This window comes from Hirsutella rhossiliensis (genome assembly GCF_020360975.1).
Source record: "Hirsutella rhossiliensis strain HR02 chromosome Unknown scaffold00002, whole genome shotgun sequence".
Lineage (NCBI taxonomy): Eukaryota > Fungi > Ascomycota > Sordariomycetes > Hypocreales > Ophiocordycipitaceae > Hirsutella > Hirsutella rhossiliensis.
This window is the reverse complement of record NW_025408668.1, coordinates 6562842-6576529: the sequence shown is the minus strand read 5'-3', so window position 1 is coordinate 6576529 and position 13688 is coordinate 6562842. Positions and strand designations below refer to the sequence as shown.

General features: G+C 57.6%; 6 protein-coding genes across 6 annotated transcripts; 3 read left to right on the top strand and 3 right to left on the bottom strand.

Annotated features, from left to right (window-relative positions):
• Positions 1-32: 32 nt before the first annotated feature.
• HRG_02337 (tubulin/FtsZ family, GTPase domain-containing protein) lies at positions 33-1786 on the top strand (the record flags this gene model as incomplete). Its single annotated transcript, XM_044860808.1, has 7 exons — positions 33-57; positions 155-195; positions 250-276; positions 351-426; positions 479-1009; positions 1077-1500; positions 1561-1786. 7 exons carry the CDS (start codon positions 33-35, stop codon positions 1784-1786), a joined length of 1350 nt encoding a protein of 449 aa, XP_044724441.1.
• Positions 1787-2187: 401 nt separating this feature from the next.
• On the top strand, positions 2188-3370 carry HRG_02336 (HMGL-like domain-containing protein; the record flags this gene model as incomplete). Its single annotated transcript, XM_044860807.1, has 2 exons — positions 2188-2451; positions 2522-3370. 2 exons carry the CDS (start codon positions 2188-2190, stop codon positions 3368-3370), a joined length of 1113 nt encoding a protein of 370 aa, XP_044724440.1.
• Positions 3371-3861: 491 nt separating this feature from the next.
• Positions 3862-4677, top strand: HRG_02335 (nad dependent epimerase; the record flags this gene model as incomplete). Its single annotated transcript, XM_044860806.1, has 1 exon — positions 3862-4677. The coding sequence occupies one exon, from the start codon at positions 3862-3864 to the stop codon at positions 4675-4677; it is 816 nt and encodes a 271-aa protein (XP_044724439.1).
• Positions 4678-5689: 1012 nt separating this feature from the next.
• Positions 5690-7988, bottom strand: HRG_02334 (reverse transcriptase (RNA-dependent DNA polymerase) domain-containing protein; the record flags this gene model as incomplete). The annotated part of the gene is made up of 6 exons (XM_044860805.1): positions 5690-5717; positions 5785-6335; positions 6414-7022; positions 7064-7363; positions 7423-7776; positions 7830-7988. The coding sequence occupies 6 exons, from the start codon at positions 7986-7988 to the stop codon at positions 5690-5692; spliced, it is 2001 nt and encodes a 666-aa protein (XP_044724438.1).
• Positions 7989-11018: 3030 nt separating this feature from the next.
• HRG_02333 (centromere DNA-binding protein complex CBF3 subunit) lies at positions 11019-11525 on the bottom strand (the record flags this gene model as incomplete). The annotated part of the gene is made up of 2 exons (XM_044860804.1): positions 11019-11199; positions 11287-11525. 2 exons carry the CDS (start codon positions 11523-11525, stop codon positions 11019-11021), a joined length of 420 nt encoding a protein of 139 aa, XP_044724437.1.
• A 141-nt stretch (positions 11526-11666) lies between these two features.
• Positions 11667-13229, bottom strand: HRG_02332 (centromere DNA-binding protein complex CBF3 subunit; the record flags this gene model as incomplete). The annotated part of the gene is made up of 5 exons (XM_044860803.1): positions 11667-11762; positions 11824-11963; positions 12038-12452; positions 12927-13046; positions 13107-13229. 5 exons carry the CDS (start codon positions 13227-13229, stop codon positions 11667-11669), a joined length of 894 nt encoding a protein of 297 aa, XP_044724436.1.
• Between the last annotated feature and the right edge of the window lie 459 nt (positions 13230-13688).

Sequence of the window (13688 nt, the reverse complement as noted above, 5' to 3'; positions counted from 1 at the left end):
ACAGCCAGTCCGTTTCGCAAAATCCCGTCACCATGCGTGAGGTCATCAGCATCAACGGTGAGCTCGAGCTCGTTGCCCCTCGCCCCCCAACGCGTCTTCACCGCATCCAGGGGCACCTTGGGCAGCTGCCCGTGCTAACCTCACCACTCCTCAGTCGGCCAGGCTGGCTGCCAGATCGCCAACTCGTGCTGGGAGGTTTGTTGCATCAGTTCAAACGCCTTGCAAGAATTTTGCTAACCTCCCCTGCAGCTCTACTGCCTCGAGCACGGCATCCAGGTAAACACGCTGCCGCTGACCGTCCATCTGTTGACAATCTTTGCCCTCTGTTTCAGACTGGCTGACGCTCGCAGCCCGATGGCTATCTCACGGATGAGCGCAAGGCTCAGGACCCCGACCAGGGCTTCAGCACTTTCTTCTCCGAGACTGGTACGAGTTGCAATCCCCATCCCCCGAACTGCAAGTCTAACCGTCTCTCAAGGCCAGGGCAAATATGTCCCGCGAGCCATCTACTGCGATCTCGAGCCCAACGTCGTCGACGAGGTCCGCACCGGTCCTTACCGAAACCTCTTCCACCCCGAGATGATGATCACCGGCAAGGAGGATGCCTCCAACAACTATGCCCGTGGTCACTATACCGTTGGCAAGGAGCTCATCGATGGCGTCCTTGACAAGATTCGACGCGTCGCCGACAACTGCGTTGGCCTCCAGGGCTTTCTCGTCTTCCACTCCTTCGGTGGTGGCACTGGCTCTGGCTTTGGTGCTCTTCTCATGGAGCGCCTGTCGGTCGATTACGGCAAGAAGAGCAAGCTCGAGTTCTGCGTCTATCCCGCCCCCCAGACCGCCACCTCTGTTGTCGAGCCCTACAACTCCATCCTCACCACCCACACCACCCTCGAGCACTCAGACTGCTCCTTCATGGTGGACAACGAGGCCATCTATGACATTTGCCGCCGCAACCTGGGCCTGGAGCGCCCCAACTACGAGAACCTGAACCGTCTGATTGCTCAGGGTGAGAAGCCTGCGGGCATACAATCCGCTGCAGCCGAACCATGATGGCTGACGCGTAGAGCTCGCAGTCGTCTCCTCCATCACCGCCTCGCTTCGGTTCGACGGCTCCCTCAACGTCGATCTGAACGAATTCCAGACCAACCTGGTGCCCTATCCCCGAATCCACTTCCCTCTGGTTGCCTATGCCCCCGTCATCTCGGCTGCCAAGGCTGCTCATGAGTCCAACTCCGTCCAGGAGATGACCATGTCCTGCTTCGAGCCCAACAACCAGATGGTCAAGTGCGATCCCCGCCACGGAAAGTACATGGCCACCTGCCTGCTGTATCGTGGTGACGTTGTTCCCAACGAGGCGCACAATGCTGTCGCTACTCTCAAGACCAAGCGCACCATCCAGTTTGTCGACTGGTGCCCGACTGGCTTCAAGCTCGGCATCTGCTACCAGGCTCCCGAGAATGTGCCCAACGGCGACTTGGCCAAGGTCAACCGCGCTGTGTAAGCACTCCCTATTCCCCGTGACGGCCGTTTCATGGCCATGTTGCTGATAGGATACAGCTGCATGCTGTCCAACACCACCGCCATCGCCGAGGCTTGGAGCTCCCTGTCGATGAAGTTCGACCTGATGCACTCCAAGCGCGCCTTCGTGCACTGGTACGTCGGCGAGGGTATGGAGGAGGGCGAGTTCTCGGAGGCTCGCGAGGATCTGGCTGCCCTGGAGCGTGACTACGAGGAGGTTGCGGCCGACTCCATGGGCGAGGAGGAGCTGGAGGCCGAGTACTAGACAGTGCTGTCGGAAGCTTGCGCGTTTGTGTAGGGGATTACGGCACTGTTGATTAGTTACCCGCCCAAACCTGCACTCATACCCCTAGAGAGCCTAGCAAGGGTGTATTTTTCTTTACAGGGTCACAAGACACTTCACTTTTTAATGTCAGAGGCTTACTTGTAGGCGCAATTGAAGATTTTTCTGAGCTTTGGGACCGTGGACCAGCTATGTCGCAAAGTGCTGCGATTCCCCTGTTTTGGTGTATTGGCGCGGGGCGCTGTGGTGTCTGTCGGCTGATTGACGGGCCGACGGTAGGAGCCGATGCTACGCGGGCGTCTTGGGGTTGGAGCATCATCCGATGCCAACCCCTCCCGTGCCTCGCTCGCGAGACTACGTGAAGGACATTGAAGCTCAAGGCCATGTCCCTACTTCGTTCAGCCGTCTGCAGGGTCTGCAGGCGGCCCAGGCTACAGCTGCGGAGGGCCTTTGCTACGGCAAGCAACCAGCAGGCTTCGCAAGGCAACAGAGTCAAGCTTGTCGAGGTCGGGCCGCGCGACGGGCTGCAAAATGAAAAGAAGACGATTCCACTCGCCACCAAGATCGAGTTGATTGAGCGACTGGCGAGGACAGGCGTCTCGACCATCGAGGCCGGGTCCTTTGTGTCCCCCAAATGGGTTCCTCAGGTGAGTTCCAGGGCGGGGGAACGGCGATGCGCAAGACGCGGCGGTGATGCTGACTGGGCCTAACTGGTAGATGGCCAACTCGAGTGAAATCATGGAGCATCTCCTCCAGCACAAGATCCAATCGCCTGGTCCATTGACTTACTCTTTCCTTGCGCCGAACAGCAAGGGCTTCGAGAATGCGGCCAACATCCTCAAGCAGAACCTGAGGGCGTTTTCGACCCAGCTAGAACCGAGCATCGGAGGCGAGGCCGAGGCGAAGCCCGCGGTCGAGGTGGCTATTTTCGCAGCGGCAACCGAGTCGTTTTCACAAAAGAATCTCAATTGCGACATACAGAAATCCTTGGAAAGTTTCAAGACGGTCATCCAAGACTCCAAGGCGCTGGGGCTCCGGGTGCGTGCCTACATCTCGGTGGTGCTGGGGTGCCCCTTTGAAGGGTTCGACGTCGACCCGCACAAGGTGGCCGAGATTGCCACGGACCTGCTGGAGTCGGGTGCGGATGAGATCTCGCTGGGGGACACGACGGGCATGGGCACGGCGCCGCGGACGAGCGCGCTGCTCAGGTGCATGGCTGCGGCGGGGATCCGCAACGAGGACATTGCGATGCACTTTCACGACACATACGGGCAGGCGCTGGTAAACACGGCCGTCTCGCTGGAGCACGGCATCCGGACGTTTGACAGCAGCGTGGGCGGGCTCGGCGGGTGCCCGTACAGCCCCGGCGCAACGGGCAACGTGGCGACGGAGAACATGGTGTATTTTATGGAGACGCTGGGCATGGAGACGGGCATCGACCTGGATGCCGTGGCGGACATTGGCGCGTGGATCACGGAGGAGGTGGGCAGGGCCAACGACAGCACGGTGGGCAAGGCTGTCCTGGGCGCGAGGGCGAGGGCAAATGGAGCGGCGCCCAAGGCGTGAGGTCGAAGCAACGCGAGTCGCGTCGAGAATGCAGTTTGAATGAGTGCATAACCACACAAGTTTGCGCTCAGCGCTTTGGTTCTCGCAGCCAAAGCATCTGCGGATATCCCAGCTGGACGCGCCCGCCCACAAGCGCACATACGCTTTGAAGCCAATTTTGAGGCCCAGTTCGAAGCTATCACGCACGATATTGAAAATGGCGCTTGCAGAATTTATGGACGTTATTTATAGGCGTTGAGCGCCTGTACGGATACCTGCTGCTGGCTAGCTGCAGTGCCAATTCGGCAGACCTGGACGGCTAATCATAGACCAATTCGTCGCTGAACACGTCAAGCGGCTCGCTCGGACTGAAAGCAGCAGAATATCCAGCGAGTATTTAGTTCAGCTCAATTCCGCTCCTTTTCTTGGGAAATCAGGAGCCACTTATTTCCTGATTCGCTAGGGATCTTTTGCCCCTACCATTATCACTCACACATCCTGTCTGTGCTGCCATGGGCCTTCCGACGGAGCCACGGCGCGAGATGAAGGTTCTTGCCCTCGGCTTACCACGCACTGGCACTCTCTCGATGGCCGAAGCGCTCACCACGTTAGGCTACGAAAACGTCCATCACACACTCAAGTCGGATATATTTCAAAACGAGCCATATAACAAGTTCTGTAGCCGCGCAGCCGATGCAATCTTCCCCGCGCTGCCAACATATACGGGGGGCACTATAACTCGAGAAGACTGGGACACAGTATACGGCACCTGTGAGGCGGTGACGGAGAGTGCCGCTTTCTTTGCTCCGCAGCTCATCAGAGCGTATCCGAAAGCCAAAGTTGTCGTCGTCGTCAGGGATTTTGATCGATGGTTCGAGAGCGTTGATGTGATTTTCAGCTCCTTGTTGACAAAAAGAGGCGAGTTTTTTATTCGATGGATAGAGCCAATCCTTGGTTTAACAACAGTCTCGGTGATGCAAAAGGGGATCCTCGGGTTTTTCGAGGCGAATGACATACTAGGGGCGCGGGAAAATGCGGAAAAAACATACAACCGGCACCATCGGGTCATCCAGGAGATGGTGTCTTCCGAGCAGCTGCTTTTCTACAGAATGGGCGATGGATGGGAGCCTCTGTGCAAGTTCCTGGGCAAGCCGGTCCCAGATTCGCAATTTCCGAGAGTGAACGACTCCAAAGCCCTGACCGCGACGGGTAGGAAGGATTATCTACGCGCCTTGAAAGCGGCCTGCTGGGTAGTTCTTTCTCGGTCTCTGGGGTTCGCCGCCATAGGGATTTCTCTTTGGGTAACCTGGAAGAAGTTACCATCATAGGACAGCGGTGCCCTCGTTTTTGGACTCTGGTCGGTTCGAGATTTATTGTGTTGCAAAGGCTGGCAAGTGTGAAAGGCTGGCCCGGAGTTTATTCAACAAGCAGGTGCCTAGATGTTGTCTATCTAGAGCTAAGGAGGAAAAGAAGCTGAACTCGAGGCGTAGCCTCGAGTGCGAGCTTATATTGCCCTTCTCGGAATGTTCTCGCAGCTTCTGGGTCCGCGGGCGGCCGGTGTTGCCACCGGCACGACCCACCGGACCCGGTACAACCGGGTCCACCAGCCGGGCACAGCCCGTGACATTACCCCCCTTGTCCCCTCCGACCAGGTCGGCGTCTGCGGGGTTCTTGCGTTCCTGCCAGCGTCTCGTACCTCTCCCTAGGGCCATCATTGGTCTTGATTGGCCCGTACTTGTCCTCGAATGCCTTCATCGCAATTGTTCCTTGCAACCACTCAACTGGCTCCCAAGTCGGCTCTGCGTAGCCCGTCCATCGCACTAGTGCTTGCCTGAATTCCCCTCGTCCGCGCTTCTTCCATCTCGCGCAGAGGATCTCGTCGACATCCCACAGATCCGTGCCGGACTCATCTTGTACCGGTGGTGGCTGTGCGTCATCTACCTTTTGGCCAGGAGCCGGATCTTGATGCGCCCGCCGCAAAGGTCAACATGAAATCGCGGGTAAATTGAGCCACGAACATCGAGCTCAACAACGTGCGAACTAATTACCTTCGTGACTGTGTACTTGTGATGCAGCCAGTCGAGCTTCTTGCACGGTCGTGGCGATCTGTAGTTTGCCATCGAGAGCCACACCTTGTCACCAACTTCAAATCGCTCCGCAGGCTGTCGCTTTGCGTTGGCAGCCTCTTCTTGTTGTTGCTGTGAGGAGGCCATCACTGCTTGCATGTACTCATTGACCTCCTGCAGGCGACTGAGTAGGCTATCAGCTCTGCTTTCCTCTCTATGCCTCGGTGGCTCTTCCGATTCCTCGACGCTGATGGGATCGACGTGGTAACCATGCTCAGCGAAAAAGGGGCTGATCTTGGTCGCTGCGGATTCACGATTGTTGAGTGCCAGCTGCGCGGGGAGCAGTTCTCCCAGTCGTCCTGCACGTACGACACGTAGGCTCTCAGGTAGGCCTCGATCTCCTGGTTCATTCTCTCTGGCCCTCCGTCCGTCTGAGGATGATAGGCCGTGCTCAATTTCTGCGTGACACCTGCAAGACGGCAGAACCTCTTCCAGAACCTACTTAGCCAGTTGCTCCCGCGGTCGCTGACGATGGACCGTGGCATTCCGTGAAATCGGTAATGACACTGGAGAAAACGGTTTGCACACGGCTCAGCTTCCATGTTGTCCATCACCTCGAGGGTCACAGCCTTTGTCAGTCTGTCCACAATCACCCACAGGTACCTTGCCTTGCTCGGTCCAGTAGGCGGCAGATCTGTGATGAAGTCCATGGACAAATGGCTTCGGGGTCGATCTGGAATCGGCAGAGGCTTGAGAAATCCCCTTTTCGACTGGCGCCAGATGTGTGCTCTGCCGCAGGTGTCGCAATTGGCTACGTACCGGCGAACCAGCTGGGACTGCCCAGGCCAGTAGAATCGCCGAGCCACAATAGCCAGCGTACCTTCCCTGCCGGGATGACCGGTCGCAACAGAGTCATGCGACTGCTGCACAATGCGGGTTCTCAACTGGTCTTTCTCAGCTTCCTCCTGGTTACCCTCCTCTCCGGATCCACCCGGCACCCAAATACGGTCTCTGAATGTCAGCCTTTTGCCTGCGTCGATCGCACATTCTGAAATCTGGATCTTCAGGCCCAGCGAGGGCGGGAAGGCACGCTCGCGATCGCGGACTGCCTTATAGGCTGCCCGGAATATCGAGTCCTTCGCCACCGTTTCGTCCCAGAGTTGCTGCAGGTCCGCTACCTCGAAGACCTTCATCTTCGGCAGGGTGGATGCCTCTGAACAGTCAGAACTCATCGCGTTGATACATGCTCTTGTCGATGATGGAATGGCACTATCCGGTATCAACTGTATCATTCTTCCTTGTTCCCGCTCGTCGTCAATGCCCTGTGGCTTGTCTTGTTCACGGCGGGACAACGCATCAGGCACGACAGCCTCGCTTCCCGGTCGATACTCGAGCTTGAAGTCGAACTGGGACAATTCGGCTGCCCAACGGCTCTGCCGTTCCGTGAGCTTCTGGCGTGTCATGAAATACTCCAGGTTGCGGTGATCGGTAAGGATTGTAAATGGGCCGCAGCTCCTAAGTTCGGCGTTCCAGTTGTCGAGACATCTCATGATGGCAAGCATCTCCTTGTCGTGAATGGGATAGTTGTACTCCGCTGGCGAAAGTCGCTTCGAGAAGAAGGCGCATGCGTGTCGACGTCCATCTGGGCCTTCCTGCGACAGGACGCCTCCCAATGCGTAGCCTGAGCAATCCGTCTCCAAAAGGTCAGGAGGCTCGGGTCCCACTGCTTGAGCACCGGTGACTCGCAAAATCGTCGCTTCAGCTCCTGAAACGCCTCGTTCTCCGCTCGTCCCCAATGAAAGGCAGTTCCTTTCTTAAGCAGGGCATCCAGAGACTGCGTGATCTTGGCATAGTCGGGGATGAAGATCCGGTAATAGTTGGCGAAGCCCAGAAAGCTTCTGACACCCTTCACCGTGGTCAGGGCCTCCCATTCGCGGATGGCGCGCTGCTTTCGGGGTCGCAGGCGATTCCTTTCCCTGCGTTGACGATGAACCCAAGGTATTTGACCTCTTGTACCGAAAACTCGCACTTCGCTGGGTCTAGGTGCAGCCCAGCGTCGGCGAGTGCTTGGAGAACTCGTCGCACCTTAGCCTCATGATCCGCCTTCGAACCGCTCGAGTAGATCAGTACATCATCCAGGTACGCTGTGACAAAGTCGTCCAGCCATTCGCGCAATACACTGTTCATGTATCGTTGGAATGATGCCGGGGCGCCGCTCAGGCCGAAAGGGCACACGAGCCACTCGTAGAGCCCAAACCTCGTGCGAAATGCAGTCTTTCCCTCATGTCCCGGAGCCATGCGGATCTTATGGAAAGCGGCCACCACGTCCAACTTGGTGAACCACTTAGCCTTGGCCAGATTCTGCAGGGTCTCCGCGATGAGGGCAGTGGGTATCGGTCGCGCTTGGTGATTGCATTCAGCGCTCGGTAGTCGCAACAAAATCGCAGCCCTCCATTCGGCTTCCGCACGAACAGCACCGGCGCGGCAGCCGCTGAGCTACTCGCTCGGATGAATCCTCTGTCCAGCAGGTCTTTCAGGGTCTTTCGCAAGACCAACAGCTCTTCTCGTGACATGTTGTAGAGTGGGCCCCACGGAAGGGTGGCTCGTTGCCGTTCTTGTCAGGCTGCAGGTTGACTTCATGATCCACACCCGGTCGATGTGGCGGCAGCTTCATTGCCTCTCCTGGTGAGAATAGGTCGCGGAATTCTTTCAGCACTTCTGCCGGGACCTTCTCGCTCGGATCGACTGGCGGCTTCGGCTGAAGCGCCCTCTCTATATCCGACAAACTGATTGCATGAATCGAGATCGCGTTGCACTTCTTGCGTCTCTTTGCGCGTCGACACTCCGCCGTGAATACGGCTGCCGACACGAGTCTTGCGCTTCGAATCGCGCGTATCTTGGCGGGCTCTTCCTGCCCAATGAGGCGTATCGTCACACCTGCCCTCCCATGGTACATTCGCTGCTTGGCAGCATCGTACACGACGTGATTTCTCTCCATCCAAGGCCGGCCGAGGAACATGTCCTGGCCCAGGCTTGGGATCACGTATGCAAAGACACGTTCGTCAAATCCAGCTGTCTCGACCACAACAGCCACGACCCTGGGGATATGACACTCTTCGCTGACTCTGAGAATCCCCCAATTTCTCGTGGTTTCGAGTCGACGAAGGGTATCCGCAGCTTCCGAACAAGGGCTTCGTCGATCACGGCATAGCAGTCACATCCACAGTCGACAAGGGCGCGTATTCGATAGCCTCGGTTTACCCGCGCGTTGACTAATACAGTCCGACTATTCATTCGTGGCTTGAACGCTTCCCAGTCCCAGATGTCTGCCTTTGCAGGCCCCGGCGCCCGCTTTCGCCCGGGGCTAGTCTTTTCCCGCCGACTCGTCCTCACTGGATGCTGCGGTTGATTCCGAATCATCTGCGGCATCGGGCTTCTTCATGCGCGCAGCTTTAGGTCGCTGTTGCTTCCCTTCGCCAGGAAAGACCACCTGGGCTGGGCAGTCCACGATAAGATGATCCGTCCGACCACAGCGATAGCAGCGGCGCTCATCCTTCGGCTTCTTATCGACATGTCGACGACCCTTCGACTCGTGGCCAATACGGTTGATGTCCGTCATCTTAACATCTCCGTCGGGGTCCTCCGGTTCCTCCTTGGGTCGTTGCCTTGGTAGCTGTTGAGGCGTCCGCTCAGTCGACGTCGGCTGCCTACCGGGTTTCAGTCTCTCAATCTGCCCGCAATTTCCTGAACTCTCGCAAGCCATCCCTGGTAGTCGTCGGGTAGGACGGCTGTGACCAAACTCTCTTGGAGGCGTGCATTTATTGCGTTCTCTAGAAATACGATCTTTGCACTGTCCGGCCAGTCTGCTCCCCCGGCTTCAGCTAATGCCTGTTCGAATCGGGGAAGGAAGGACGCGAGAGGTTGGTCTTCGCGCTGCCGCATAGTTCTCAGCGTGGCAGCAGCGCGGGATTGGATGTTGCTGTCCTGGTAGGTTCGGTCGAGGTATCGCATGAACTCTTGGGGTCGTAGCTACCCCAGGGCCTCCGCGGCGTAAAGGTAGCGACCACTTGCTGTGGTCGCTCGTCCAAACATGAGTTGATGAGGTACCAAAGTTCGCGATTTCCACTGTAGTAGTGTGCATCAAGGTCCAGCTTGTCTCGCATCTGCCTGGCCCAGGAGGAGTAGCTCTTCCGTGAGCCGTCATACTTGGGTGGGTTGGGCAACGGTTTCCGCATTCCAGTACCGCAGGTTTTGGGAGGGCGTGCCCAAGCCAGGCGTGCTCTCCCAATCCTCGTGCCACTGGCGGCGATTGCAAGTCGGCGCTCTGCGGCTGCGCTCGCCCGAGTTGCTCCATCAGCAAGGAAAGTTGGTCCTGTAGAGGGCTGAGAGTCGCATTGACCGCTTCTTGAATGCGTTGGTCAATCCATTGCTGCTGGAGACTTGGGCTCTCACTCTGCTGGTCCATCCTGACGAGCAGTCTGCAGCTTGCGGTATTTAGAAGGAGCTCTAGATATGTGAAAGGCTGGCCCGGAGTTTATTCAACAAGCAGGTGCCTAGATGTTGTCTATCTAGAGCTAAGAAGGAAAGAAGCTGAACTCGAGGCGTAGCCTCGAGTGCGACTATATTGCCCTTCTCGGAATGTTCTCGCAGCTTCTGGGTCCGCGGAGCGGGGCCGGTGTTGCCACCGGAGCACGACCCACCGGACCCGGTACAACCGGGTCCACCAGCCGGGCACAGCCCGTGACAGCAAGTGGATGTCACAGGTCCGGCTTTGGTGGGCGGTCAGCGGATTACCCCGCAGATTACCGCCGATTACCCGCTTGCCCTTGACATCACCTCTGCCGGGTTGATGTCATCTTCGGAGCGCCATAAAGCGCGAAAGCCGGGACCGACGACGAGAAAACCAGTTCGACTGGATAGCCTGCGTTTGTGCGATCAGAATGCACCCTGTCTAAGGTCCTACATCCTGTCGGTTGCGAGGTTGCGGTGATTTGAAGCATTTTCTAGCCTTGACGCACTGGAGCTACAGCGGCGCTTAGCGGATGCATACCCTGTCTACAGGCCACTACCGCTGACTGTAGCGACGCAGCCCTGACGGCCTGGGGGCACTTTCGCCGCCAAGGTCCTCGTCATTCTATCAGACGGGTGTTCAAAATCACTGCGCCATCGACTTTTCGCTACCACCGACGTTGAATTGCCCCGACGCACGTTTGTGTCCCTTTTTCGCCTTGCCTGTCCTTTCGGATGGCCTTGAACAACTTATCCAAAGAGCTGGGTCCACGTTCTTCGTCCATTTGCCTCGCCACGATATCTTCAGTTAAGCCGTCCGACTGGGCCCGCCTCCGAACCTCATCGACGATGATCTTGCGCGTGGAAAGGTAATTCTTCTCTGCAGATGGCCGCCATCGAGCACCCCAGTCTCGCTCAAGAGAATCCACAGAAGGCATTTCGCCCCAGCCCTGCCGCCAGAGACGCAGCAGCTCCTGTACAGATTTGACAGAACGGGGAGCTTGAAGCTCGGAGGTTCGCGCGGCCCAGGCGGCTCGCCATGCGCTCTTCCCTGGGGCTTGCCCTGGCCCGCTTGCACCATTCCTGCTGCTGCTCTAGAGAGCGGAGCGTATGTCGGACCGCCCGCTTGCGAAGGGCCTATCTCGGACCTGAGGACCGTCTCTCGTGGAGCGCGGCGCCTCTGTTGATGAGCTCCGCGATCTCCGCATGTTGACCTGCAGCACCTTGGCCGGGGCTGAAGGTGACGGTGTAGGTGGCCTGCGCAAACTCATCCAACTTTGTGCATAGTTCGTAAGAAGCCCCCAAAAGGTCTAGATGTCTTCGCTCAGCTAACTGCTCGGCTGCGACCTGTTGAGTCAGTACTGTGCGCAGCTTCTCCGCAACCACCGGGATCGCTTTTGAATGACCGTGGTATGGCTGTCTTCGTGGTCCCGTGTGCATGTGTCTTGAACTTTGCTGGCGAACGCTTCAAACTCGGGGCAAGAGAAGACCGGATCCTGAAAGATAGGATGGTCGGGGTAGGACTCGCGAAGGAAGACAGCGTCCTGCAGGAGCACCTCTCGAAGCCACTCCAGGAGTTCCAAGAAGGCGCCGGCGGCCATGTTCTGCTCCACCCCGAGATCTGAGAAAGGGCTACTGTGGGCCTCTTTCCATTTGTCGAGTTGAGGCCAGACCTGCACGAGTAGCACCACAGGCGGCCTCACGGTGGCCCGGGCACGAAATAAGACCCCGACCATTCAGGGTCAAAGTCGGCCACGGCCCTCGAATTCGAAAGGCAGGGAAGTCAGATAGCAGCCGGTCATTTGGTCTCCGTTATTCCAACGACCGGCTCGGCGGATCTGTATAGTTCAGGTCAGCCCAGGCCAGGGGTTGGCGGCTTGCCTAGGGCAGATGACATGCCTGGCCTTCATCCACTCCGGCCATGTCGGCGTTTTGCGTCGCGGCCACTCTAGGCGCGTGGCTGACCTTGGAGACCTTGATGCCGGCCTTCTTGTAGAACCTGGACGTCCATTCTCGGGCAGTCTGGCCCGACAACGGAGCTGTATATTCGGTGAGTGAAAGGGTCGATGCACCCTCTGAGTTATGGGATTCCGGTGAATGCCATCACGCTTACCTTGAGGCTCCTTCGCCGATCGGCGGAGCACCTTCGTTTCATACCAGTCTTCGCTTCTTTGGAAGACGGGAAACCTTTCCGCCTTTTCTACCTGCCAGCGCCAGAAAAGCCAGAACGCGAGGGCGCCGATGAGACAAGATCGCGGATCTCGATGCCGCAAAGCAGATCCATACTCCATGCGGCCGTGCTGGTTGGTCTTCCCACAGTTCATCACGACAACCAGCGCCTTCGTGGTATACCCCTGGGCCTTGAAGCCCTCGTTGGGTAAGTCCAGGGGAAAGCAGTCTGCCAACTCCATCGGCAGGCGGTTGCCGGACCGCAGCAGCATGTGGTTCCCGAGCAGAAAGTCCACCTGCGTCCTCAGGGCGCAGGCGATCTCTCTCTCGGACCATGCCACGTTGGTGTGGTCGGGTATCTGCGCCGGCGCATACACATCTCTCAGAGTTCCAACTCCCTGTCCATGTATTCCTTCCTCTTCCGGCTCCAAGTCGTTGCAAGAATGCTGCGTTTGAGCGCCTTCAGTGCCACTCCCTGTGGCCGGGCCGCAGGATTGACTCCCGGCTCTTCTGCTCGTCGTAAAGCTTCTGTATGGCCGAGACGTAGCCCCGTACAGTATTATACTGTAGTTTGAGCGTGGACTCATACAACTCCAAGTCGGAGTCTGACTCGTATTCGCTACCTCCGCCGCCTACAACGATGGTATCTGCTGGGAAGCTGGGTGTTAGTATGATGGGCTGGCTCAGTCCGACGACCACATCCCGTGATCAACATCTGTTACCTGATGGTGCTCTGCGTCTTTCACGGCCCTCTTGGCTTCCTGAGCCTCGAGGTGTCGTTTTCTTTCATCGGCGACCCTCTTTCCTTTCTTTGGAGGACGTGATGCCACTACCTCCTTCATGAAGAGCAAGAGCTTTCCTTCATCGACCAGGTCTCCCGGTAGCTGTTGGCCCTGTGGTACCGAGGCCGGCCAAACGTCCGGGATCGCAGGCCAGTTGGCTTGACACCACTCCTGTGAGGCAGTCAATGCATGGATCTACATGAAGATTGCAGGGCGCGCATGCGGGCTTGCCTTCCATTCTTCCTGCTTGGGACGATAATTTCGCTTCGTATTCTTCGGCTGGGTGTTCTCCAGATCTAACAGGTAGTGCTCAATGGCCGCCCTGACCCGGGGATCCTCTATCGCGTTCGACATGGTGCAGGCGGTCGCCGTCGCGACGGTGGCAATGGAGGAGGTGGAGGAGGTGGGAGGAGGAGGTGGAGCGCAACGCGCGTGAGCGAGACCGAAATCGAAGGTCTCGCGCAGGGCCCGCGGGCGTGGACCTTCGATTTTGCCGTCCGATGGCGGTAATCCGACTAAGAAAACGCCAGCCCCGCAGGGCCGGGCCTTCGAAAACGACATGGTTTTGCGTGGGGCGGGGCGGTAATCCGATTACCGGATGACCGGTCAGCCGGCCCCGGGACCTGTGACACCAAGGGGTGCAACCCACTCAACATTCAACAGTAAACTCATAGTCACCAACGTTAATTCAGCAGTCATTATCAAGCCCATCGCAGCTGTGCCGACGAACTCTTTAAGAGTTGGCTGAAAATTCCACCTACTTAGGTACATGTGTCGTGTTGGGGACCAACTTGCGAGGTCGAGGAGAAAGGC